The sequence below is a fragment of the Aethalodelphis obliquidens genome, unplaced genomic scaffold (genome assembly GCF_003676395.1).
Source record: "Aethalodelphis obliquidens isolate GAN/ISIS:26980383/991018 unplaced genomic scaffold, ASM367639v1 scaffold128, whole genome shotgun sequence".
NCBI lineage: Eukaryota > Metazoa > Chordata > Mammalia > Artiodactyla > Delphinidae > Aethalodelphis > Aethalodelphis obliquidens.
The window spans coordinates 84,583-112,325 of record NW_020838072.1 but is presented as its reverse complement, the minus strand read 5'-3'; the positions used below and the strand labels follow the sequence as shown (position 1 = coordinate 112,325).

At 39.1% G+C, this 27,743-nt stretch overlaps 1 protein-coding gene and 1 pseudogene across 2 annotated transcripts; one reads left to right on the top strand and one right to left on the bottom strand.

Moving 5' to 3' along the window:
• Nucleotides 1-185: 185 nt before the first annotated feature.
• On the top strand, nucleotides 186-27,436 carry LOC113616003 (RNA/RNP complex-1-interacting phosphatase-like). 2 transcript variants are annotated; one of them, XM_027099124.1, is made up of 9 exons: nucleotides 186-404; nucleotides 1,798-1,873; nucleotides 2,837-2,968; nucleotides 5,956-6,079; nucleotides 9,475-9,535; nucleotides 15,749-15,795; nucleotides 16,411-16,486; nucleotides 16,709-16,897; nucleotides 26,945-27,436. In XM_027099124.1, the coding sequence occupies exons 1-9, from the start codon at nucleotides 304-306 to the stop codon at nucleotides 27,138-27,140; spliced, it is 1,002 nt and encodes a 333-aa protein (XP_026954925.1). In that variant the 5' UTR covers nucleotides 186-303; the 3' UTR covers nucleotides 27,141-27,436. The 2 variants fall into 2 exon arrangements, with proteins under 2 accessions (XP_026954925.1, XP_026954926.1); XM_027099125.1 differs by having other exon boundaries at nucleotides 188-404; nucleotides 16,715-16,897.
• On the bottom strand, nucleotides 12,031-13,217 carry LOC113616006 (RING finger protein 11-like; annotated as a pseudogene).
• Nucleotides 27,437-27,743: the final 307 nt, after the last annotated feature.

The window sequence follows — 27,743 nt, the reverse complement described above, 5'->3', positions numbered from 1 at the left end:
ATGTCCCCTATTATTGGAATTCGGAAGGGTTCACACAAGAACTAATGGACCTCTGCTACCACCCTCCGGCTAAAGCGGGAATTGCAGCCATCAGAATCCTCTTTACTAATCAAGCGCCTCAGTCGGCCGGCGTGATGACGTCATCTCGACGAGCGGTGGCGCATGCGCAGTAGAAAGAGGTCCGAGAGCTGCGTGAGGTAACGCCTAGGTGCCTGCGGTTCGTGGCCTTGTGCTGGCACCGGGGCTGCCGGGTTGGCGACTTTGGCACTCTTGGCGTTGGGTGGGCGGCATATTGGGGGTCACATGAGCCAGTGGCATCATGCCCGCGGGCGCTGGGGTCAGGGTCGCGGATATTCTGGACGTTCGTCGGCCAAGAAGAAGGGCGGAAACCACATCCCGGAAAGGTAATACGCCTTGGCCCCTGGGCGTTGCCGGTGGAGCTCAGAGCCCCTGGGCCTGGGCTTCGTCTCTTGTGCTGTCGCCTGTCACAGTGGCCCCCGCGCGCTGGCCCGTCCGCGCTGTGCTAGGGGGGGTACTGGTCGTCTCGCGGCTCAGTTCACAGTAGCTGAAAGGGACAGTGTGTGATGTTCTGATTTCTCCCCATCGTTTTAAAAGGGAGGCTCTGGCCATTGCTCCTCGGGTAAAATGCAGGGGGACTGCTTTTTAAGATGGGACTGTCAGTGTTGGGGACCCTCCTTAATTACCAGGATGGAATCCCCTTCAGTTCCTCAAGCTGTGTTGTTTAGGCACAGAAAATGTGAGTAATAGGAACTGGAACTAAGTTTGAGTGAAAAAACGCACCGGTACCGCCGAATTTTCCGTTGAAACAGTTGATTTGTTTTGTCTCTAGGAATTATAAAGGGCGTACTGTTGCTTCCTAACCGGTGTTACTTGAGAGATCTACCTCTGTACGTTCAAATGATTAATTTTGATGCTCATGTGTGCAGTAAACCCTTTAATTCCCTAAGACCTTCCTTTCCTCCATCTCATACCCCATTAAGCCCGCTTCAGTTTATCTCCTGAATTTCTTTTGAATCTGTCAGCTCTTCCTCAACATCCTAATACTGAACTTGCCTGTCTGTTGCAAGGAGGTCCTAACTAGTGTCCATATATCTTCCAATCCATTCTTCATACAAGAAACCTTAAAAGCAAGTTGGAACATTGCTCATAAACATCGCTCAGAAACATTGTTTTGAGAAGAGAAAACAAACTGTTGGCCTTTAAGACTCTGCGTGGTCTAGAATCCTCTGCTTCTCTGGCCCCATCTTGTGCCACTTTTGCCCTCACTTTCAATGCTTCAGATACACTGAATTAACCTTAGTTCTAACTCATCTTACAGAAGTCAGTTCAGATATTATTTTTCACTGTGATTCCTAGCATTAAGGAATTTTATTATCAGGTTTTGTATGAGGACTAAAAATAAACTGTGAAGTGAAAAAATTGAGTTTAAACTATTTCAGTCAACACTCATGTATTAATGATACCTTAGTATCCAACATCGGGCTAGGTTTTATTAGTGATACAGAAGTTCTGGTCATCTCTGGTTTTAGATATCCCTTATTTGTTGAGACCTTTGCATTGTTTTGTTACCTTTTATCTGTTTTCAAGATGGGACAACAGGAACAAGGGAAGTATAGGTTATTACTAGGTGGGGTTGATAAGTGGAGCAGCAAAATGCAAAGCAGAAAGAACAGGGACCTACCCTAGAGGGATATGATTTCCATTTTCAAGGCGCATTCATCCTATGCAGGGAGACAGCCTAACATAAAATTTGCCTAACAAAAAATATATTAACAGGTGGAAAGACTATCTCCCAGTTGGACAGCGGATGCCTGGGACTCGTTTCATTGCTTTCAAAGTTCCTTTAAAAAAGGTAAGCAAAAGTTAATACCGTATGCTTCCAGAAATCTGAATTCACCATATAGATCCCTAGCTCTCAACCCCGTCGTACTCCATTTTCCCTATTTTTTAGCGAATACTTTTTAATACCTCCTTTACTATCCAGAATGGAATTCATAGATAAATACAACCTACTTTTGTACTTAATTAAAAAAACAATGTAATGCCCTAACTATAAATAAAGAATAAAGTAATTTCTAAGAAAGTAATAGATATCTCAGTATGTAAATGTTTGGGGATGACTATACTAGAAATAAAGAAATAGTCACTTACTTGTACCATGAATGCAGTAAACTATGGACTTTGATTGATAATGATGTTTCAGTGTTGGTTCATGAATACTAACAATTGAAGCACACTGATATGGAATGTTGATAATGGGGAAGGCTGTGTGGGATGAAGGAGAGCGGATATAAGTGGGAACTGTGTACTCTTTGCTCAGTTTTGCTGTGAATCTCAAACTGCTCTAAAACTAGTCTACTAATTTAACAAAAAGTGTGTGTTGCTGACACTTGAATAACCAAAGAGATCAATGGAACAGGGTACATGTATAAGCCAAATACATGAAAGAATATTTAGCAGTGAAAGCCATCCTTCCTATATGTAGATATTCAAGAAGTATTTATTTCTGGCACTCTGCTTGGAGCTGGCAATACAGTGGTAGGCAAAATTGATGTGGTCCCTGCCTTCTGGGAGTTTACAGTCTGGTTAGGAGACCAACATGAAATAAACAAACCTAGAAATAAATATATAGAAGTGAACTTATTTTTTTCCTTCTAATCTCTCTGGAAGAAAGGATTGTAATATCGCTTGTAAATTCCAGAGGAGGAGACATTACTTTTAATCTCATATGTTAGCATCACATGGTTTGAATAAATGGATAATATAATAAAGGATTTTAAACACATGTTCTTTCTTATTTTATTCTTTCTGACAGAGTTTTGAAAAGAATCTTGCTCCAGAAGAATGTTTTTCCCCCTTGGATCTTTTTAACAAAATCCAAGAACAGAATGAAGAACTTGGGCTGATAATTGACTTAACATATACTCGCCGCTATTATAAGCCAGAGGTAAATGGAACCCGTAATTGAAAATGACCTTCTTTCTGATACTGTAATAATTGATAGTAATTCAGTAGTTATCATCTTATGCTAAGGTGAATCCTGGCCTTCTTTCATGGGTTCAAAAAGGGAAGCTAGTGGTTTCCTTAAATACACATTTGTAATTGCTGTTTCAAAATGAGATTAAAGATATGAATTGAACTGTAGTATTTGGCAGTAGGCTCTAGATATGCTTAAGAAATTCTATAAGCTTCCATGTTCTATATTTTGAAAATGAAGTAAACTTTTAGTAAAAATAGTAGTAGTCTAAAAGGAAAGAAAGGTATGTCCATTATGTCTTTAGCACTTATTTTAAGCAGTTGCCTGAGCACGTTTAAGCATCACGGTAAAAGACAATTGTTCTCTAAGTTTTATGCTTTCTTTTCCTAATACCTTCTGATATAGTACAGAACCCATATATTCTCTTGGCCCATGTAGGACATTCCAGTGCAAAAGAATTATCCTTCTTCTGACCTGTTCCATGGCCTTGGGAGACAGTAACACCTAATGTTTGTTAATATTTGTATCAGTTTGCCATTTAGAAAGTTCTTTCACATGCATTGACTTAGTTAATCTTCACAACAATCCTTTGCTGTTGAAGTGGAAGTAGTACTGATATCTCCTGCTGAGTGCTTACTCTGCACTAAGCTCAGAGGATAGACAACTACAATTACTAATTTTACAGACGATGAAACTGACTCTCGGAAAAGGAAGAATTGAAATTTCAACTCAGTTATTCCTCTTTATTTTTATTGTGGTAAAATATAGAGAAATAGTATCTGTTTTAACCATTTATAAATATGCAGTTCAGTGGCATTAAGTACAGTCACAGTGTTGTGTAACCATCACCGCTGTCTATAACCAAAACTTTTTCATCATCCTCAACAAAAACTTGTAACCATCAAACAGTAACAACCCCATTTTCCCTCCCACCAACCCTTGGTAACCTCTATTCCATTTTCTGTCTCTGTGAATTGGCCTATTCTAGGTACCTCGTGTAAGTGGAATCTGCAGTATTTGTCCTTCTGTGTCTGGCTTATTGCACTAAACATCATGTTTTCAAGGTTTATCCATATTATAGCACGTAACGAAATGCCGTTTCTCTTTTGGCTTAGAAAATCCCATTGTGTGTATATAGACCATAGTTTGTTATTCAACGGTTGATTGACACTTGGTTGTTTTCCACCTTGTAGGTATTGTGAATCATGCTGCTATGATCATTGGTGTACAGATATTTGTTCAAATCCCTGCTTTCAGTTCTGTTAGATGTGCAGCGTAGGTAGTAGCAGAGTTGTTGGATCATACGGTAGCTCTACGCTTAACCTTTGAGAAAGTGCCAGATTGTTTTCTACAGTGTCGTCTTGTTTTTAAACAATTATCACAAATTTTAAGCATATACAAAAGTATAAAAATACTGTGAGTGTTCATTGTATACCCATGAACTCATCCAGCTTTCTTATTTACCAACTGATGGCTGTCATGTTTTATCTATACCCCCACCTGTTTCACCCCATTCCATATTATCTTGAAGCAGCTCCGAGACAGCATGTAATTACACCTGTACGTTTTTGGTATGTGCATTTAAAATATAGGACTTTTATTCCTTAATATCATTTTTTAATATTAAATACCCAGGGAGTGCTCAAATTTGCAGTTGTCTCCTAAACGTCATAAAAAATTGTTTATAAGAATTTTGAATTAGATCCAAATAAGGTCCACACTTTGCCGTGGATGGTTAGGTCTCTGAAGTCTTGTTTAATCTATAGGTTCTCCTTCCATGTCTCTCTCACTTTTTTTTTCCTCCTTGAATTTTGTTTTTAAAGAAACCAGGTAATTTGTCCCATCTAGATGTTGATGATTACATTCCATGTGTTGGTAACATATTCTTCAGTCCCTTTATTTCCTGTAACTTGGTAGTTGGTCTGAATGAAGCTTGCATGTTTTGTTTTGGCAAGACAGTTTCATAGGTGATGATGTGTTCTTCCATGGAGACATATATAATTGTGTCTTTCTGTGGTATTAGCAGTCACTGATGATTCATACCTACATCCATTAATTCAGTTGAGGCTTCAAAGAATGGTGAATTCTGTTGTTCTTTTTTTCACTTATTAGCTGGGTATATTTGTACGAGGAGAAGATTCCCCTCATCAGCTGTTTGGTTGCCCAGTTGTAGAGGCATGATTCTCTTCTTTTATTTAACAGGTTTCAAAATAATGAGTTGATTCACAAATATCCTCCAGTGGTGACCAGTTTTGTAAAATTTTATTTATTCCTATCACCGTGGACTCCGTTACAGTTATTATTCTAACTGAGGCCCTATCTTTGGCCAGTTGGAGCTTCTCAGTGACTCCTGAGTCCTTTTGAAATGACATCAGTTCTTTATAGACTTTTTCAGTGCTCAGAGCTAGGAATTACGTATGTTTGTTTTTAATATAAAATATATCATAGGTTCATACTGCTACTTTCCATTTATTTTCAGAACTACAGAATTTTCACTTATCCTTTTCTGTCTTCTATTGATAGTCTACTTTCTCCCACCCCAAGAATACCAGTTCTCAACAATGCCTGAAATTTGCTCTGTTTCTTAATTCGAATCCAAGTTCTTCTGACTGTATTCTACTACTCTACTTAAATCACAGCCGCTTTATGCCCTTGAAATGTAAGATAGAACATAAATGTAGGTAGAACTGTTGATATCATTTTGAGTTACATGTACATTCATTCACATAGATTTGCTTTTCCTTTTGCATGCCTGGTAACTGTCCGTTCTGCAGTTTTAATGAAAACCAAGTGAGAATTACTGGTTAAAGCAGCTTTGGAAAAAATGGCTCTTATCAGAATGACTGACATACTAAGTTTAATGTACTCTCCTGGTTTATATTCTGCCTTCTCTAATTAATTTTTTATTCTTTCCCTACAAAGGAAATAATACATATTTTCATGGTTTTGCCTTATAGGACTTACCAGAAACTATTCCTTATTTAAAAATTTGTACAATTGGGCATCAGGTGCCAGATGATGACACTATTTTTAAATTCCAGTGTGCTGTTAATGGGTTTTTGAAGGAAAATAAAGATAATGGTGAGTTGTTGGTTTGTTTTTTTTTTCCTTTACCTGAACTTTGGTATGCATTTTGAGTGGGGTTGGGGATTTTTAACATTTTTAATAGTTCTGACATTAGTGTCAAGTTGTGTTTGGTAACATTAAGGTGGAAATGTCAGATGGTGCTAATAGAGTACGGTGTTTTTCCTGTTTATGGTCACAATTTAGTTTAGTTTGGAAAGTGATTTTTGTGAGAAATATCAACTGAACTAGCTTACTTATCTGTTTTTTAAAACTTTGAATGGAAAAATACATTAAAAAAATGTTCTTTTGTCCTATTTATTGGTTGAGAGGTGGAAGAAAAGGTTAAGACTCTCAGGTTCTTAGCGTATATAAAAAAGAAAACCAAAAGCGAAGTTTTGGAGTAAGACAGATCCCTAGAAGCAAAACAAAAGAGAGTGGACCAGAAGAGGGGCTTCCTCATCATATATGTGTTTAAGATATTTTTGCCGCTTTTACACTTCGGGTGCAAGTGAGGAAGAACACTACCACCTCTTATTCTTATCTTGAGACAGGAAGAACTTAAAAGGCTGGTGTTTTCTTGTTTCTGCTTTAAGATCTACTCTGTTGATAGTAGGTCTTAATAGCGTGTGAATTTTAAGGATCCACTTGCCTTTTTCTAGCATCTAACTATCAGAAGGAACGTGGTGTTTGCCATGTTTTAAGACTGAGGAATCTTTTGTCTTTGGAACACCACTGACGCCCATGTGAAAGTGTTCATTTTGTCCTCTTTCTAAATTTAGCCTGAGGAGTGTGCACTTTATTAAATAAATATAACAGACAGTAAATATTCCATGTATATATAAAAGGATGCACATATATACATAAAACAGGGAGTAGGGGAGAAGGAATAGAGATGGAGGTGGGAAGATAGGGGATAGGAGGTGAGAGAGGAGGGCGAGACTGGAATTTCAAGATAAATTTTCATTCTGTAACCTGGTTGCTTAATGCAGGTACTAGCTCTTAAATATCTTCAGCCCTATTCACAGATCTTTCCTATACTTTAGCTTTAAAACTTGAGAGGCTTGGTCTTGCCTGTGATAACCAGGGTGTCTAGAAAGGAGGCAAATTATCTGATTTGTTTAAACTGTAGTCACAGAAATGTTACCTCTTAAGATGTTAGGGCGCAGCTGCTGGCCTACTCCCTTCCTCCAGCCTCCTTTGTGTGTGTTCTGTCTGTTCCGCGTCGGCTAGAAGATCCTTACAAGTGCATGAGAACACGTTTGTAAACCTTGATTGTTCACGTGTTATACCAAGTGTAGTCCATTGCATATGCTGACTCCTCTGTGGGTCTTCTGCATGCAGTGGGCCAACTTCACCATGCTGTCTGCCATTGCAGTCTCAGGACCTTAGTTATGATCCATTGGTGACTTTCCTCTGCTGTAAGGCCCTCCCACAGGTGCCAGGCTCACTGATAATGAGGAGGAGACTATACTATGCACTCCCTAGAATTGGTAGAGACTCAGAAAATAAATTGTTTCAGTGAACACCGAGAGCCTCATAGGTTTGTTGTTAGGGCACGGGGATACAGAGGTGAGTAGAAGTCTTTGTTCAGTAGCAACTTACAGTTATCTAGGAAGATAAACATGTAGTGAGTATAAGTGGGTTAATTATAATAGAAGAATCAAGTGCAGCAGCAATATAGAGGAGAAATTGAGGGAGGCCTGACTGAGGAGACAGCGTTTGAGCTGGGCTTGGGGGAAGAGGATTTTGCCGGAATGAGGAAAGGACAGCCCAGGTATTGGGGACAGGTACAGAAGGCACAGGGCTTGAACTTGTGCTCTGGAGGGGCAGCCTCTGGTGTGACTAGAGGGTAGTGTGAAAGGGCAAAGAAGTCATACATTGATTTTCAGCAAATATTTGTATAACACCTTCTAAGTTGAAGGAACTGTTCTAGGAAGTAGGAACAGAACAAAGTTCTTGCCCTTACGTACTTTCCATTCTAGTGGGGGAGAGAGATAAATAAATAAGTAAATACATGGAGTGTCAAGTGGCGGTAAATGCTTTGGAGAATAACAAAAGAAGATGAAGAGGTGAGGGAATGTGGTAGGTGATCAGGGAAGTCCCCTCTATTAAGATGTCGATTGAGCAGAGCCTTGAAGTGAGAAGCAAGCCATTGGCTATCTGGGAGAGTGGAGATGGGGTGGGAGGGTGTGTTCTGGGAGAGTGGAGATGGGGTGGGAGGGTGTGTTCTGGGAGAGTGGAGATGGGGTGGGAGGGTGTGTTCTGAAGCAGAAGGAATAGTAGGTGCAAAGTCCCTGAGGCACGACTGTGCTTGGCATGTTTGAGGAATAGTAAGGAAGCCAGTGTGGCTGGACAGGGGAAAGTGAGTGAGGGCAGGGCAGTAGAGAATGAGATCAGGGGAGACTGGTGGGGCAAAGGAGGGAGGTGGATGATGTAGGTCCTTGTAAGTCATAGTTTGAACTTATAATTCAGTTGGAGAGACACACTGATATTTGTTTATAAAGAGTTCTCAATGCTATGCTAAAAACTTGGGCTTTATTCTGTGCTAAGTGAAGATTTTTAAGCAACAGAGCAATCCAGCCAAGTTTATATTTTAGAAAGATAACATCTTCCATGTGGAGGATCAGTTGAAATAAAAGAGATTGCTAGAATTGCAGGGCGGTAGTAATCCAGGCAGGAGATGACAAATGCCAGACACCACCTAGTCACAGACATACCTTTTGCAGAGATCAGCTACGTGTTGTTGTTTTTTATTTACTTTCTCTTATAATTTTTTTTAAGTGCTGGACCACGAAACACTGTGGCGTAGTTGGAAAAATCTGAGACTCGATTCTAGTCTTTTTTCTGTTGGCCTGCTGTGCAGCTTGGGCTTACGTCTCAAGCCTTACTTTTTCATTGTGAAATAAGAACGGTGCTACTTAACCAAGGTCTCCACAGGCACATAGACCCGTGGCGTGTGAGGAGCAGTGAATGAGAGAAGGAATGGAAGTGGTTTGGGACCCCAAGAGCCCTTCAGAAACCGTTTGTACTTTTTAATATTGAGCATTAAAAGTGAAGGCATTCCATTTGTTTCACTCAAAAACAAATTCTCTTCTTCTGATAGCCTGTTTTTTTTTTTCCACCCCCTTTTTCTATAGTCAAATCAGTTCCTGATGGGCATTCTCCAGTCCACACTATGGCATCTGATTGGAGGCTATGCAAAATTTCCCAGAGACAATGAATTTTGACTTTATAGTAGTTAATTCTTCATAGTACATTCCTTCAAAAACACTCCTTTCTTCAGAGTTTTTCCTTTTCAGGATAGTGGTAGTGTTGTGGTAATTAATAAATGCTACTCTTCAGAAAAATTGTATAACTTTTTTGTAGTGTATCTACTTCGCTTACTTAATTCCATATTCCCTGTTTTATAGACAGACTCATTGGTGTCCACTGTACCCATGGTTTAAACAGGACTGGCTACCTCATCTGCAGGTGAGTTGCAACCCCAAGAGGCAGACCATGTTTAAATTGTTCTGTTTGCAATAGTAATGTAAGCTAATGTAAGCTGAATGCAAAAAATGCAGTCAGAAGGGCTTCCCTGGTGGCGCAGTGGTTGAGAGTCCACCTGCTGATGCAGGGGACGCAGGTTCGTGCCCCAGTCTGGGAAGATCCCTACATGCCGCGGAGCGGCTGGGCCCGTGAGCCATGGCCGCTGAGCCTGCGCGTCTGGAGCCTGTGCTCTGCAACGGGAGAGGCCACAACAGTGAAAGGCCTGCGTACTGCAAAAAAAAAAAAAAAAAAAATGCAGTCAGAGAAATGTATGAAGTTTAAGGCAATTTTGCCCCCTACTCAGAGGTTACCACCAGTAATAATTTAGCACATATTTTTTCAGACGTAAAAAATGCAGATATAAGCATATACAATGGTCCCTTGGTATCTGCAGGGGATTGGTTTTAGGGCTCCCCATAGATACCAAAATCCTCGGATGCTCAAGTCCTGTATGTAAAATGGTGTAGTATAGTCGGCCTCCCATATCTGCAGGATATGGAACGGTTGGATATACAGAACTGACAGTGCATGTGATTTAATGGTATAGTATTTAGATATTCTGGTTTATAATTTAATATATGGTGGACATCTTCCTATGAAAATATTTGGAGACCTCATTCTTATTTATTTATTAATATGTTTTTTCCCAAATTTGCTTTATGTAGTTGGATATAAATTAATGAACAAAAACTTAAGCAAGATACATGTAACAATTTAATAGAACCTGATACTCTAATTCTTTCAATTTTTCTCAAACTCATCATGGGGCTTGTAAGAAAATTAACCAACATGGATACTACTACAGTTGAATGTCAAATCTTTAAGTGCTTATGACATACTAAATTCTTCTATAATGCACTTATGAAGAACCCTTCAAGAGACTTGTGTTTTGTATGTAGAAAAGTGTTAAGAGTCAAATATTCAACTCAGTATAAAATAATAAGAAACACTTCTGATTTGTTAGGTTGAGATTGCTTCTCCTTTTACTAATGAATGATTTTTTTAGCTATAATATCACTGAGCTGAACAAATATGTCACCTTTGAGTACATAAGGAAAAATAAACACATGCTAAATGGGTAAAACATTACAACTACATCTTTAGTAGCCCATCTGTACTTCTAACACTTCAGAAGCTTAGAGATTCAGAGTGTTCTTACATTAATTGCAAGAAAAGTATAAAGGAGAAATTCCTTCTTTTTTGAGATCACAACTGTGAAGTCATGATTATACAAATTCTGCATTTGTGTGCAAAACATGAAACACATTTATCTTAATTCTCCCTGCTTACAATTGTCAGTCAACTAGCAGGACTTTTCCTTCCAAGAAACAGACAGATGTGTTTTATATAACTTCAGTAACCTCAGCACTACAATAAGAAGACATGCAGTATCCTTTTGCTGTGGTTGAAGACAACAGAGAAGGAGGTCACAGGAAAGAATAAATCAAAATTGTTACAACTGAGAAACGTTTGTCAGTTTAACCATGGTGCCACTTTCATTTTTACATAAGCATGTTGGCATAACTCAAGCTCAATACATCAGAATTCTTAATATTTAAAATTTACCTTAACTTTTAATTATCACCATGTTAATAACCAAAATAATCAGATGAAACACATAAGAAAGGGTAATGTTAAACCCCACTTTACTAGAGTTAGTTTCTGGACACATTAACTCATTTTTTTATAGAAGAGGGACAATGAATCTCAGTTTGCTTACAAGCTAGGAGATCACTCTGCATTTCTTAACTGCAAACAAATATAGCACTTGTAACAGGTTATAAATAAACTGGTTTTCAAGCACAGAGCCAGCCCCAACAGTAATAGTACACTATTTAAAAAGACCTAAGGCAATGAATTCCATTTCCAATGGAAAAAATGAATCATATGGTCTTGGACAAACAATTCTGATGGTTTACTTAACAGTCACTTAGTAGTTCTTCCTTGCTCATAGAACTTTATGATTTTTTAGAGGAGTGAAGCATTCAGCTTTAGTGGATAAATCCTTGTTAGCCTAAGACAGTCATTATTATATGCCTCTTTGCCATGAATTGTCTTATGAATGGTCATATCAGTCTGTTTTGGCAAATGAGTAATTAGGGGAAGGCTGTTACTGTGCTTATGAGAATGATATTTTTCTCTGAAGAAAGATAAATATGCATTAGGAAAATGACCATTTGGACTCTTTTTCTGCTTCCTCCTTGTTTTGTGAGAATATGATACTTGGTTTTACCGCAGCCATCTTGTGACCATGAGGTGATTATATGCCAATAACGACAAATGGTAGATTAGAAAGAACCAGCAAAGACAGAAAACAGCAACATCAATAGTAACAACAATCACAGCAAAAGAACAATGGGACCTTAACTTGTGGAGTTCCTATAAAATAAAAAATAAATGCTCTATGTTTATTCTAAAAAAAAAAAGAACTGTGCAAACAAGCTTAAAACTACTTTTTTTGTGCCAATGTTATAAAATGTAGCTTTTAATAAAACCTTGACCCAAATGCCAGCAACTTCAGAAAAGAATTTGGGTAGGGGGAAGAAGAAAGTTATCTCACTTAGGAAAAACAACCACTATCTGTATCCTAATCTTCGATGCAATTTAAACATATATAGCTGCTGTAACACTTTATACAATTCCTATGTACTAGAGCAATAATAAGATCTAAATACAATTATATTTTTAAACACTGGGTGAAGGCTTTACATAAAAATAGCATCCTACTTTTCCCCATAAATTTCTAAAATATCACGTACTTTTCCCCAACATCTGCAGCCGTTTAGGAATTTTTAGGAAACTTTCATGCATTATCTTAATTCCTAATCCCTGGATCTTTGGGCTCAACGAGAAAAGATCAAAACCACCAAAAATGATGGTTCACTTGAAGTCAGGTGAGAGACACTGGCTCAGTTAGTCTCGTAGGACAAAAGCAGTGCTGCATCAACTGTCTCCATGCAGGAGGGGCCCGTGAAGGATCTCGTCAGCCAGTCATCTGTACAGCCCAGGTGATCTGCATACACAGCAGAAATCAAATTAGGTTGTCATAAACAAAGTCCATCACACAGATCACACACTCCCGGATCTTTTTTCTAATATTTATTTTATTTTATTTTATTTTATTTATTTATTTGGTTGCACCGGGTCTTAGTTGCAGGCAGTGGGCTCCTTAGTTGTGGCATGCAAACTCTTAGTTGCGGCATGCGTGTGGGATCTAGTTCCATGACCAGGGAACGAACCCGGGCCCCCTGCATTGGGAGAGTGGGGTCTTTAGCCAGTGCACCACCAGGGAACTAGAGAGAGGCTTTTTTTCTGATCCATTTCTTCCAGGGTCATAAACTCCTTTAGGCTGATGCTGTATGAGGCCTATTCTTTCCTATTTTGTTCCTCTCAGCTGAGTTGCTAGGCGAGTCTGGCTAGGTGTTGGATGATAGACCAAAACTGGAACTTGATCCAGATACGACAGCAGCGGCTCCTGATCCAGCTCCGTCCCCTTGCCGAAGCTAGCCCAGTCGGACTGAGACTTGTGAGGCAGGGAGATGTCATCCGAAGTGGGGGACTTAAGGCATTTCCCCATCTTCCGGGGCTTGAGTGTGTGATCTGTGTGCTGTTTTGACAGTCTTCCAACCTCATTCTTTTTTAAAATAATTAATTAATTAATTTATTTATTATTTTTATTTATTTTTGACTTTTAAAAATTTATTTTTTATACAGCAGGTTCTTATTAGTTATCTGTTTTATACATATTAGTGTATATATGTCAATCCCAATCTCCCAGTTCATCTCACCACCACCGACCCCCGCCCTGCCTCGCTTTCCCACCTTGGTGTCTATACGTTTGTTCTCTACATCTGTGTCTCTATTTCTGCCTTGCAAACCGGTTCATCTGTACCATTTTTCTAGATTCCACATATAGGCATTAATATACAATATTTGTTTTTCTCTTTCTGACTTAGTTCACTCTGTATGACAGTCTCTAGGTCCGTCCACGGACCTTTGTCCTTTCATCTGTCGATGGGCATTTAGGTTGCTTCCATGACCTAGCTATTGTGAATAGTGCTGCATTGAACATTGGGGTGCATATGTCTTTTTGAATTATGGTTTTCTCTGGGTATATGCCCAGCAGTGGGATTGCTGAGTCATGGTAATTGTATTTTTACTTTTTAAGGAACCTCCATACTGTTCTCCATAGTGGCTGTATCAGTTTACATTCCCACCAGCAGTGCAAGAGGGTTCCCTTTCCTCACACCCTCTCCCGCATCTGTTGTTTGTAGATTTTCTGATGATGCCCATCTAACCGGTGTAAGGTGATACCTCATTGTAGTTTTGATTTGCATTTCTTTAATAATTAGTGATGTTGAGCAGCTTTTCATGTGCCCTGTGGCCATCTGTATGTCTTCTTTGGAGAAATGTCTATTTAGGTCTTCTGCCCATTTTTTGATTGGGTTGTTTGTTTTTTTAATAATGAGCTGCATGACCTATTTATATATTTTGGAGATTAATCCTTTGTCTGTTGATTCGTTTGCAAATATTTTCTCCCATTCTGAGGGTTGTCTTTTCATCTTGTTTATACTTTGCTGTGCAAAAGCTTTTAAGTTTCATTAGGTCCCATTTGTTTATTTTTTTTTAAGGCTGCATTTTTCCTTTGCTTACTGATGAACATATAAAAGTCCGAAGTTTTTGATATTATAAAACATCAAAGTAATGAACCTTGCTGTGTGAACACCTTTGAATATATATGCTTTGTCTCAGTTAACTTCACTCAGAATGGGACTTCTGCATCAAAGAGTTGGTGCCCTTATGCTTTTTGTGGTTGTTGCTACACTGTACCAATTTATGGTTGTTCATGCAGGAAATACTTATTGAGCATGTGTTATGTTTAAGCACTGTGCTGGGTGCTAGCAAAAAGACTTGTGACATTTTGTGAGTAAAGAGACTTGACCTGCCCTTTGTGAATTCTAACAGTCCAGAGAGGGAATAGATATTCAAGAATCATACTCTGCATGTAGAATTACAACTCTGACAAGTGCCAAGGAGAGGAACATGGTACCATGAGAGCATATTTTAGGGAGGATTTGATCTCATCATGGAGATTAGAGAAGGTTTATTTAGGGATGTTTCAGCTGATATCTGAAGGATGAGTAGGTATTAAGCAGATAGGGACGTTGGAGAGAGATTTCTGAGCATAAGGAATAGCAAAAGACCCTATAAGAGGAAAGCATATGGTGTGTTGGAGGAACTGGCCAGGAAGGTGGGGCTGTTGGGGGAGCATGTGATTATAATGGAGCTACAAGTGTGGGCAGGAGCTCGATTGTGCAGGCTTATGTTTAAGGTTTCAGACTTTAATAGAAAACCATTGAACTTTTTTTGTTGAAGGTGAGTGTGTGGAACATACCCAATTGCATTTTCAACCTATCATTTTGCTACCGAGTGGAGAATACACCGCAGGGAGAAAGTGGAAGCGAGGAAACAAGTTAGGAGACTTTTGTAGAAATTGGGCATAATGGTGGCTTGGACCAGGGTATGGTGGTCATTTTGGTGGAAAGATGTGGACAGATTCTAGAGGTATGTAGGCAGTATCCTTGTTAGCACTGGTGGTGGGTTGAGGATGAGGGCGAGGGAGAAATAGCTGTCAGTGATGGTGATTCCTAAGTTTCTGGCTCCTATGGTTGGTTAGATAGGGTTTTTTAGATATGATGTTAATATTTATCCTAATTTGTCTTTTGTTATTTGTTGGTTCTTGATGAATACTCTGTCATATTAAGTCTCCTGTTTTGAGTGTACAAAGCATTTTGATCAAAACTGAGTGTTAAAAAAAAAAACAAAACTGAGTGTTGTATGTTATCAGATAACTTTTTAACATCTGCCAGTTTGGTCATGTATTTTATTCTCTTTCATTTATTAATTAAATTATTGTATTAATGTAAATAATTATATTAATAGATTTTCTAAAGTTGTGTTATCCTTGCATCCTTGGAATAAAGCCTTTTTGTAATCATGGTATATATCATTCTTTAATAATTATTGATTAGATGTGCTGATACTTTCTTAGGATTTTTATATCTATATTTGTAAAGCGAAATTGGACCTTTTTTGCAAAACCTTGATTTTCTTTTCTTTTTATTTACAAATGACTCGAATTTTGTTGTTTTGTAGATATTTGATTGATGTAGAAGGCATGTGGCCAGATGATGCAATTGAATGTAAGTATAAGGGTTGTCACTACTTTTCCGTTTTTATAAAATTTGAAGGTAGAAGTGTAGGGGAATTTCTTAAGTTTTGGAAAAAGAGAAAAGTTTGTAATTCATTTGTTCAGACATAAGATAACCGTTTACCAAAAGTTTTGAAAGGGATGTATCTGGAAATAGCGAGATATAACAGCCTGAATAATTAGTCAGTGGATTTCAGCATTTTTTTTCTTTTTTTAATTTATTTAATTAATTTATTTATTTTTGGCTGCATTGGGTCTTCGTTGCTGTGCGGGCTTTCTCTAGTTGCAGCGAGCGGGGGCTACTCTTTGTTGCGGTACGCGGGCCTCTCATTGTAGTGGCTTCTCGTTGAGGAGTATGGGCTCTAGGCACACAGGCTTCAGTAGTTGTGGCACGTGGGCTTCAGTAGTTGTGGTGCATGGGCTTAGTTGCTCCGTGGCATGTGGGATCTTCCCAGACCAGGGCTCGAACCCCTGTCCACTGCATTGGCAGGTTGATTCTTAACCACCGTGCAACCAGGGAAGTCCCTGGATTTCATCTTTAATCTGCTTTCTCTGGGAAAGATTTGCTTTTTGTACAGTTATCTCTAACAATTCATCCGTTCCTCAGTATTCAATAGGAGCCGTGGACATTGCTTAGAAAGACAAAACTACATTGAAGACCTTCGGAATGGTCCCATCAGAAAGTAAGTTGCATTTTATATGTGATATTTGTGGTTAGGAAGATCTATTTTTATATAATTTAAGCTGCACATATCCCTTCTTCTTATAGCTTGTTTACTTGCTCGAGGAAGCCTAAACAAATAGGAATGGGGGGAGGATGGAATTGTTATTTTCACGGGCCAAAATATAGTCACTAAATTGGCTACTGAATTTGCAGACCAGTAATATTTTGTGGAAACATTCTGTTTGAGGAATCGGGATTCCAGTGTATCCAGAACAAGTGGTTTTGAAGGCTCAGCGCGTATGATGGAACCAGTTCACACAGCTAATAAGTCTGTTAACCAAGGACTGAAGTATAACCTACGTCAGACCCCAGGTTACCCAACATCTCGGCATTTCCGTACCCAGACCCAAGATTCGCAGCAATCAGAAAGGTATCTCTGCTTTCCCTTTTTCTAGAATTGAAATAGAAATTAATATTATAAATTAGTGCAAACACATTATAATGTGAAGAACTGGTGTTTTCTTGCTGATCAGTGTCAACCAGGAGGTATTGTTTGTTCCATATTTTGCATTTAGGGCTGGAAAATCAAGTACAGGAGGGGGAATAGGTGATTTTTCAGAGGCAGTTGGGAAGAGGACTTAGAAATTTTCATTGATTCTTAAACTTAGTTTAAGCCAATAATTTGATGTGAGTGTCAGAAAGGATCTTACATTCTTAGGCTGCAGTAATAGTGGTATAGTTTTCAGAATAAAGAAGGTTGCTTTATTTAAAGAGTAAATACAAATTATAGGGAAAATGGTAAAATTCCAGTAGAGAAACTTGCAAAGGGGTTGAACATATAAATCACAAACATACTTTTACATGGGAAACAGGAAAAACCTCAGTACAATTAAACAATACTTTTTGCTATTTTGCTATTAATTTAGCAAGTTTTTGACAAGGTAGTCCAGTGTATTGATTGTCAGGCCGGACTTGGGTTTGCATCCTGGCTCTGCTGTTCACCCTGTATGTGATCTTTTTTTTTTTTTTAACATCTTTATTGGAGTATAATTGCTGCAATGAACATTCTGGTACACGACTCTTTTTGAATTATGGTTTTCTCAGGGTATATGCCCAGTAGTGGGATTGCTGGGTCATAGGGTAGATCTCTTTGTAGTTTTTTAAGGAACCTCCATACTGTTCTCCATAGTGGCTGTACCAATTCACACTCCCACCAGCAGTGCAAGAGTGTTCCCTTTTCTCCACACCCTCTCCAGCATTTAATTGTTTCTAGATTTTTTGATGATGGCCATTCTGACCAGTGTGAGATGATATCTCATTGTAGTTTTGATTTGCATTTCTCTAATGATTAGTGATGTTGAGCATTCTTTCATGTGTTTGTTGGCAAGTCTGTATATCTTTGGAGAAATGTCTATTTAGGTCTTCTACCCAATTTTGGATTGGGTTGTTTTTTTCTTATTGCGCTGCATGAGCTGCTTATAAATTTTGGAGATTAATCCTTTGTCAGTTGCTTCATTTGCAAATATTTTCTCCCATTCTAAGGGTTGTCTTTTGGTCTTTTTTTTTTTTTCTTTTTTGTTACATCTTTATTGGACTACAGTTGCTTTACAATGGTGTATTAGTTTCTGCTTTATAACAAAGTGAATCAGTTATACATATACATATGTTTCCATATCTCTTCCCTCTTACGTCTCCCTCCCTCCCACCCTCCCTACCCCACCCCTTCAGGCAGTCACAAAGCACTGAGCTTGATCTCCCTGTGCTATGCAGCTGCTTCCCACAAGCTATCTACCTTACGTTTGGTAGTGTATATATGTCCATGCCTCTCTCTCACTTTGTCACAGCTTACCCCTCCCCCTCCCCATATCCTCAAGTCCATTCTCTAGTAGGTCTGTGTCTTTATTCCTGTCTTACCTCTAGGTTTTTCATGACATTTTTTTCTCTTCAATTCCATATATATGTGTTAGCATACGGTATTTGTCTTTCTCTTTCTGACTTACTTCACTCTGTATGACAGACTCTAGGTCTATCCACCTCATTACAAATAGCTCAATTTCGCTTCTTTTTATGGCTGAGTAATATTCCATTGTATATATGTGCCACATCTTCTTTATCCATTCATCTGATGATGGACACATAGGTTGTTTCCATCTCCGGGCTATTGCAAATAGAGCTGCAATGAACATTTTGGTACATGACTCTTTTTGAATTATGGTTTTCTCAGGGTATATGCCCAGTAGTGGGATTGCAGGATCATATGGTAGTTCTATTTGTAGTTTTTTATTTTTTATTTTTTTATTTTTTTATTTTTTATTTTTGTGATACAAGGGCCTCTCACTGTTATGGCCTCTCCCGTTGCAGAGCACAGGCTCCGGACGTGCAGGCTCAGCGGCCATGGCTCATAGGCCCAGCCGCTCCACGGCATGTGGGATCTTCCCAGACTGGGACATGAACCCGTGTCCCCTGCATCGGCAGGCGGGCTCTCAACCACTGCGCCACCAGGGAAGCCGCTATTTGTAGTTTTTTAAGGAACCTCCATACTGTTCTCCACAGTGGCTGTATCAATTCACATTCCCACCAACAGTGCAAGAGGGTTCCCTTTTCTCCACACCCTCTCCAGCATTTATTGTTTCTAGATTTTTTGATGATGGCCATTCTGACTGGTGTGAGATGATATCTCATTGTAGTTTTGATTTGCATTTCTCTAATGATTAATGAAGTTGAGCATTCTTTCATGTGTTTGGTGGCAGTCTGTATATCTTCTTTGGAGAAATGTCTATTTAGGTCTTCTATCCATTTTTGGATTGGGTTGTTTGTTTTTTTGTTATTGAGCTGCATGAGCTGCTTATAAATTTTGGGGATTAATCCTTTGTCAATTGCTTCATTTGCAAATATTTTCTCCCATTCTGAGGGTTGTCTTTTGGTCTTGTTTATGGTTTCCTTTGCTGTGCAGGAGCTTTGAAGTTACATTAGTTCCCATTTTTAAATTTTTGTTTTTATTTCCATTTCTATAGGAGGTGGGTCAGAAAGGATCTTGCTGTGATTTAGGTCATAGAGTGTTTTGCCTATGTTTTCCTCTAAGAGTTTGATAGTTTCTGGCCTTAGATTTAGGTCTTTAATCCATTTTGAGCTTATTTTTGTGTATGGTGTTAGGGATTTGATCTAATCTCATACTTTTTTTTTTTTTTTTTTTTGGGGTACACGGGCCTCTCACTGTTGTGGCCTCTCCTGTTGCGGAGCACAGGCTCCAGACGCGCAGGCTAGGCGGCCATGGCTCACAGGCCTAGCCGCTCCGCGGCATGTGGGATCTTCCCAGACTGGGGCACGAACCCATGTCCCCCGCATCGGCAGGCAGATTCTCAACCACTGCGCCACCAGGGAAGCCCTAATCTCATTCTTTTAATTGTACCTGTCCAGTTTTCCCAGCACCACTTATTGAAGCGGCTGTCCTTTCTCCACTGTACATTCCTGCCTCCTTTATCAAAGATAAGGTGACCATATGTGCGTGCGTTTATCTCTGGGCTTTCTATCCTGTTCCATTGATCTATCTTTCTGTTTTTGTGCCAGTACCATACTGTCTTGATTACTGTAGCTTTGTAGTAGAGTCTGAAGTCAGGGAGCCTGATTCCTCCACCTCCGTTTTTCATTCTCAAGATTGCTTTGGCTATTCGCGGTCTTTGGTGTTTCCATACAAATTGTGAAATTTTTTGTTCTAGTTCTGTGAAAAATGCCAGGGTAGTTTGATAGGGATTGCATTAAATCTGTAGATTGCTTTGGGTAGTAGAGTTATTTTCACAATGTTGATTCTTCCAATCCAAGAACATGGTGTATGTCTCCATCTATTTGTATCATCTTTAATTTCTTTCATCAGTGTTTTATAATTTTCTGCATACAGGTCTTTTGTCTCCTTAGGTAGGTTTATTCTTAAATATTTTATTCTTTTTGTTGCAGTGGTAAATGGGAGTGTTTTCTTGATTTCACTTTCAGATTTTTCATCATTAGTGTATAGGAATGCCAGAGATTTGTGTGCATTAATTTTGTATCCTGCTGCTTCACCAAATTCATTGATTAGCTCTAGTAGTTTTCTGGTAGCATCTTTAGGATTCTCTATGTATAGTATCATGTCATCTGCAAACAGTGACAGCTTTACTTCTTTTCCAATTTGGATTCCTTTTTTTTCCTTTTCTTCTCTGACTGCTGTGGCTAAAACTTCCAAAACTATGTTGAATAAGAGTGGTGAGAGTGGGCAACCTTGTCTTGTTCCTGATCTTAGTGGAAATGCTTTCAGTTTTTCACCATTGAGGACGATGTTGGCTGTGGGCTTGTCATATATGGCCTTTATTATGTTGAGGAAAGTTCCCTCTATGCCTACTTTCTGCAGGGTGTTTATCATAAATGGGTGTTGAATTTTGTCAAAAGCTTTCTCTGCATCTATTAAGATGATCATATGGTTTTTCTCCTTCAACTTGTTAATATGGTTTATCACATTGATAGATTTGTGTATATTGAAGAATCCTTGCATTCCTGGAATAAACCCCACTTGATCATGGTGTATGATCCTTTTAATGTGCTGTTGGATTCTGTTTGCTAGTATTTTGTTGAGGATTTTTGCATCTATGTTCATCAGTGATATTGGCCTGTAGTTTTCTTTCTTTGTGACATCCTTGTCTGGTTTGGTATCAAGGTGATGGTGGCCTCGTAGAAGGAATTTGGGAGTGTTCCTCCCTCTGCTATATTTTGGAAGAGTTTGAGAAGGATAGGTGTTAGCTCTTCTCTAAATGTTTGATATAATTCGCCTGTGAAGCCATCTGGTCCTGGGCTTTTGTTTGTTGGAAGATTTTTAATCACAGTTTCAATTTCAGTGCTTGTGATTGGTCTGTTCATATTTTCTATTTCTTCCTGATTCAGTCTTGTCAGGTTGTGCATTTCTAAGAATTTGTCCATTTCTTCCAGGTTTTCCATTTTATTGGCATAGAGTTACTTGTAGTAATCTCTCATGATCTTTTGTATTTCTGCAGTGTCAGTTGTTACTTCTCCTTTTTCATTTCTAATTCTATTGATTTGAGTCTTCTCCCTTTTTTTCTTGATGAGTCTGGCTAATGGTTTATCAATTTGGTTTATCTTCTCAAAGAACCAGCTTTTAGTTTTATTGAACTTTGCAGTCGTTTCCTTCATTTCTTTTTCATTTATTTCTGATCTGATCTTCATGATTTCTTTCCTTCTGCTAACTTTGGGGTTCTTCTTGTTCTTCTTTCTCTAATTGCTTTAGGTGCAAGGTTAGGTTGTTTATTCGAGATGTTTCCTGTTTCTTAAGGTAGGATTGCATTGCTATAAACTTCTCTCTTAGAACTGCTTTTGCTGCATCCCATAGATTTTGGGTCATCGTGTCTCCATTGACATTTGTTTCTAGGTATTTTTTAATTTCCTCTTTGATTTCTTCTGTGATCACCTCGTTATTAAGTAGTGTATTGTTTAGCCTCCATGTGTTTGTATTTTGTACAGATCTTTTCCTGTAATTGATATCTAGTCTCATAGCGTTGTGGTCGAAAAAGATACTTGATACAATTTCAATTTTCTTAAATTTACCAAGGCTTGATTTTTGACCCAAGATATGATCTATCCTGTAGAATGGTCCATGAGCACTTGAGAAAAATGTGTATTCTGTTGTTTTTGGATGGAATGTCCTATAAATATCAATTAAGTCCATCTTGTTTAATGTATCATTTAAAGCTTGTGTTTCCTTATTTATTTTCATTTTGGATGATCTGTCCATTGTTGAAAGTGGGGTATTAAAGTCTCCTACTATGAATGTGTTACTGTCGATTTCCCCTTTTATGGCTGTTAGTATTTGCCTTATGTATTGAGGTGATCCTATGTTGGGTGCGTAAATATTTACAATTGTTATATGTTCTTCTTGGATCAATCTCTTGATCATTATGTAGTGTTCTTCTTTGTCTCTTGTAATAGTCTTTATTTTAAAGTCTATTTTGTCTGATATGAGAATTGCTACTCCAGCTTTCTTTTGGTTTCCATTTGCATGGAATATCTTTTTCCATCCCCTTACTTTCAGTCTGTATGTGTCTCTAGGTCTGAAGTGCACCTCTTGTACCCAGCAAATATATGGGTCTTGTTTTTGTTATCCATTCAGGCAATCTGTGTCTTTTGGTGGGAGCATTTAGTCCATTTACATTTAAGGTAATTATCGATATGTATGTTCCTATTCCCATTTTCTTAATTGTTTTGGGTTTGTTATTGTAGGTCTTTTCCTTCTCTTGTGTTTCTTGCCTAGAGAAGTTCATTTAGTAGTTGTTGTAAAGCTGGTTTGGTGGTGCTGAACTCTCTCAGCTTTTGCTTGTCTGTAAAGCTTTTAATTTCTCCATCCAATCTGAATGAGATCCTTGCTGGGTAGAGTAATCTTGGTTGCAGGTTCTTCTCCTTCATCACTTTAAATATGTCCTGCCAGTCCCTTCTGGCTTGCAGAGTTTCTGCTGAAAGATCAGCTGTTAACCTTATGGGGATTTGCTTGTGTGTTATTTGTTGTTTTTCCCTTGCTGCTTTTAATATGTTTTCTTTGTATTTAATTTTTGAGAGTTTGATTAATATATGTCTTGGCGTATTTCTCCTTGGATTTATCCTGTATGGGACTCTCTGTGCTTCCTGGACTTCATTAACTATTTCCTTTCCCATATTAGGGAAATTTTCAACTATAATCTCTTCAAATATTTTCTCAGTCCCTTTCTTTTTCTCTTCTTCTTCTGGATCCCCTATAATTCGAATGTTGGTGCATTTAATGTTGTCCCAGAGGTCTCTGAGACTGTCCTCATGTCTTTTCATTCTTTTTTCTTTATTCTGCTCTGCAGTAGTTATTTCCACTATTTTATCTTCCAGGTCACTTATCCGTTCTTCTGCCTCAGTTATTCTGCTATTGATCCCATGTAGAGTATTTTTCATTTCATTTATTTTGTTGCTCATCATTGTTTGTTTCCTCTTTAGTTCTTCTAGGTCCTTGTTAAATGTTTCTTGCATTTTGTCTGTTCTATTTCCAAGATTTTGGATCATCTTTACTATCATTATTCTGAATTCTTTTTCAGGTAGATTGCCTATTTCCTCTTCATTTGTTAGGTCTGGTGTGTTTTTATCTTGCTCCTTCATCTGCTGTGTTTTTCTGTCTTCTCATTTTGCTTATCTTGCTGTGTTTGGGGTCTCCTTTTTGCAGGCTGCAGGTTCGTAGTTCCCATTGTTTTTTGTGTCTGTCCCCAGTGGCTAAGGTTGATTCAGTGGGTTGTGTAGGCTTCCTGATGGAGGGGACTAGTGCCTGTGTTCTGGTGGATGAGGCTGGATCTTGTCTTTCTGGTGGGCAGGTCCACGTCTGGTGGTGTGTTTTGGGGTGTCTGTGGACTTACTATGATTTTAGGCAGCCTCTCTGCTAATGGGTGGGGTTGTGTTCCTGTCTTGCTAGTTGTTTGGCATAGGATGTCTAGCACTGTACCTTGTTGGTCGTTGAGTGAAGCTGGGTGCTGGTGTTGAGATGGAGATATTTGGGAGATTTTCGCCGTTTGATATTATGTGGAGCTGGGAGGTCTCTTGTGGACCAGTGTCCTGAAGTTGGCTCTCCCACCTCAGAGGCACAGCACTGACTCCTGGCTGGAGCACCAAGAGCCTTTTACCCACACAGCTCAGAATAAAAGGGAGAAAAAGTAGAAAGAAAGAAGGGAGGGAGGGAGGAGGGAAGGAAGGAAGAAAAGAAAGAAAGAAGATAATACAATAAATAAAATAATACAATAAATACAATAAAATAAATACAATAAAATAAAGTAAGATAAAATATAATAAAGTTATAAAAATAAAAAAATAATTAAGAGAAGAAAAGAAAAAACGGACGGATAGAACCCTAGGACAAATGGTGGAAGCAAAGCTATACAGACAAAATTTCTCACAGACGCATACTCCTACACGATCACAAAAAGAGGAAAAGGGGAAAAAATCATAAATCTTGCTCTCAAAGTCCACCTCCTCAATTTGGGATGATTCGTTGTCTATTCGTGTATTCCACAGATGCAGGGTCCATCAGGTTGATTGTGGAGCTTTAATCTGCTGCTTCTGAGGCTGCTGGGAGAGATTTCCCTTTCTCTTCTTTGTTCTCACAGCTGGCAAGCGCTCAGCTTTGGATTTGGCCCTGCCTCTGTGTGTAGGTCGCTGTAGGGCGTCTGTTCTTCGCTCAGACAGGATGGGGTTAAAGGAGCCGCTGAATCGGGGGCTCTGGCTCACTCAGGCTGGGGGGAGGGAGGGGCACGGAGTGCGGGGCGAGCCTGCGGCGGCAGAGGCCAGCGTGACGTTGCACCAGCCTGAGGCGTGCCGTGCGTTCTCCCGGGGTGGGGGGGGGGGGTTGTCGCTGGATCCCAGGACCCTGGCAGTGGCGGGCTGTACAGTCTCCCCGGAAGTGGGGTGTGGATAGTGACCTGTGCTCGCACACAGGCTTCTTGGTGGCGGCAGCAGCAGCCTTAGCGTCTCATGCCAGTCTCTGGGGCCCACGCTTTTAGCCTCGGCTTGCGCCCATCTCTGGAGCTCCTTTAAGCAGCGCTCTTAATCCCCTCTCCTCGTGCACCAGGAAACAAAGAGGGAAGAAAAAGTCTCTTGCCTCTTCGGCAGCTCCAGACTTTTACCCGGACTCCCTCCCAGCTAGCCGTGGTGCACTAACCCCCTGCAGGCTGTGTTCACGCTGCCAACCCCAGTCCTCTCCCCTCGCTCTGACCGAAGCCCGAGCCTCAACTCTCAGCCCCGCCTGCCCCGGCGGGTGAGCAGACAAGCCTCTTGGGCTGGTGAGTGCCGGTCGGCCCTGATCCTCTGTGCGGGAATCTCCCCGCTTTGCCTTCCACACCCCTGTTGCTGTGCTCTCCTCCGTGGCTCCGAAGCTCCCCCCTCCGCCACACGCAGTCTCCACCCACGAAGGGACTTCCTCGGGTGTGGAAACCTTTCCTCTTTCACAGCTCCCTCCCACCGGTGCAGGTCCCATCCCTATCCTTTTGTCTCTGTTTATTCTTTTTTCTTTTGCCCTACCCAGGTATGTGGGGGGTTTCTTGCCTTTTGGGAGGTCTGAGGTCTTCTGCCAGCGTTCAGTAGGTGTTCTTTAGGAGTTGTTCCACGTGTAGATGTATTTCTGGTGTATCTGTGGGGAGGAAGGTGATCTCCGCGTCTTACTCTTCCGCCATCTTCCCAGAAGCCCCCCTGTATATGCTCTTGAGTAAGATCTCTAAATTCCTATTTTATTATCAGTTAGATGGAAATTTTAATAATATTATAAATAAAATTTTAATAACATATACCTTGGGATTGTTGTAGATTATTACATGAGTTAATAAAGTACTTTAGCACATTGTAAACTTTCAGTTTTCAAAAAGATATTTTGGCATTTTTAGCAGATGTAAACATTTCAAAAAGGTTGCTTGTATTGCCAGGGCACTAAAAAATGGTATAGCCCTTTTGAAACATAACTGTAATAGCCATAAAAATGTTCATACCTGGTAATTCCACCATGAGGTTACAGAAATACTTAAAAATATGGAAAAATCTACGTGCATTTAATCATTCAGCACATTTCTCAAACTCCCTACTATGTATCAGACTCTGGACTAGATGCTTAGGATACAGTTGTATGTGTTCTGGGATGTTAATCCCAGCATTATTTACAGTAGTGGAAAAATTGGTAGCAGCTTGCATTTCTAATGATGAAGAATAGCTAAGTAAATTATTATATCCATACTATGATATTTTATAAAACCATTGAAAGTGATAGCTTACTTATGATAAGTGAAAATAATAGGTTATGATTCAGCAGTCAAAAAAAGATGCTAGGGGGAAAAAGACCAAAAGTAAATATTAACCAGTTTACTTAGATTAAGTGGGATTGAGGGGTTTTGGGGGGTGTTTGCTTTTCTCAGATTTCCAAATTTTCTTTTGTATGATTGTATTAGATTTACTGATGTTGCTTTTGAAACAATTAAATTTTAATTTTCCAAATTTGCTGCATGTGCCAAGGTTAGAATTTCTACATTTTATAATTAATTTATATATGTATTTACTTATGAAGTGAAAGTAGGTTCCTGGTTTCAAAAATAAATAGCTTATTCTGTTTCATGTCAACCCTGCCACACTTGGAGAGAATGTATCTGATTAGAATAGTATGGGCATTTATAGGGAAAGATGGAAAGGCTTCTGGGAACCTACAGTGTGCCAAGGCATTGTGGTGGGTAATTGAAGTATATCATCTTAATTTACCTTCAAAACAATCCATGAAGATGGAAGGTATTATTAGCTCTATTTTATAAAGAACTACAAAATCCAAAGATTAAGCAATTTTATCTGCTAAAATCACGCAGGTAGAAAACAGTAGAACCAGAGTATCTATGTATAATTTTATAAAGCTTATTATACATATTTATTAAACTAATAATGGTGTATTACTTTTGTTTTGTTTAAGAAAATTTTCACAGAATCAGAACATTTACCAGAGAGGCCATATTCCTCCTCCTGGTCCCCACGGAGAGGACTGTTTACACAGGAGGTACTCTTGGAATGTAAAGCCAAATGGCAGTCAAGCAGCGCAGAACAGAAGGTGGTATCCTGGCAGTTACTACAGACTACCCTATCCGACCTATTATAGATGGACCAAGTGACACAAGCCTACCCTGGAAATCTACCTGGAGACAGAACAGGACCGAAGACAGCCAGAGTGACTTTTTATAAAATCAGGTCAAATGAGGTTTACAATCTATTTTAGTGCTCCCTTATGTGTTCAAGCTTAAGGAAAAATTATATTGATACTTAGCTCCGCTGATAAATTTGCAGTATTTACAACAGTGAAGGAAATAATCTGTCATTCCAGTCTTAAATTTTTTTAAAGGAGGATGATATTTTAGAACTGGTAAAAGTAATAAAGAACATCCCTTGTAAATTATTTTTAAAAATTCTATCTTCCTTTTCTGGTGTATTTCCTTCTGACTAGACTTGTAATGTTAGTGTGTGTGTGTGTGTGTGTGTGTGTATGTGTGTGTGTATGTATGTGTGTGTGTGCAGAAAATTTATAGTGTTTTTGTCATGTTCTGTTATTACCCAATCATCAGGGTATCTCCCCCCCACCACCCCGGCCCCAAACTGTTCAAGATTTCTATTAAAATCTACCTAGGAGATAATCTCTTTAGAACCTAATCACTATCTGTAATTAGTTGTAGTATTTTTGTGATTAGACATTTCTTTCTTTTGGCAGTCTATTGTTGGAT

Excerpts from the sequence above, each read along its gene's own strand:
- LOC113616003 (XM_027099124.1), top strand. The coding sequence starts at position 304 with ATGAGCCAGTGGCATCATGCCCGCGGGCGCTGGGGTCAGGGTCGCGGA. Across the intron at positions 2,969-5,955 it reads GCCGCTATTATAAGCCAGAG|GACTTACCAGAAACTATTCC; the intron begins GTAAATGGAACC and ends TTTGCCTTATAG. Across the intron at positions 6,080-9,474 it reads GAAGGAAAATAAAGATAATG|ACAGACTCATTGGTGTCCAC; the intron begins GTGAGTTGTTGG and ends CCTGTTTTATAG.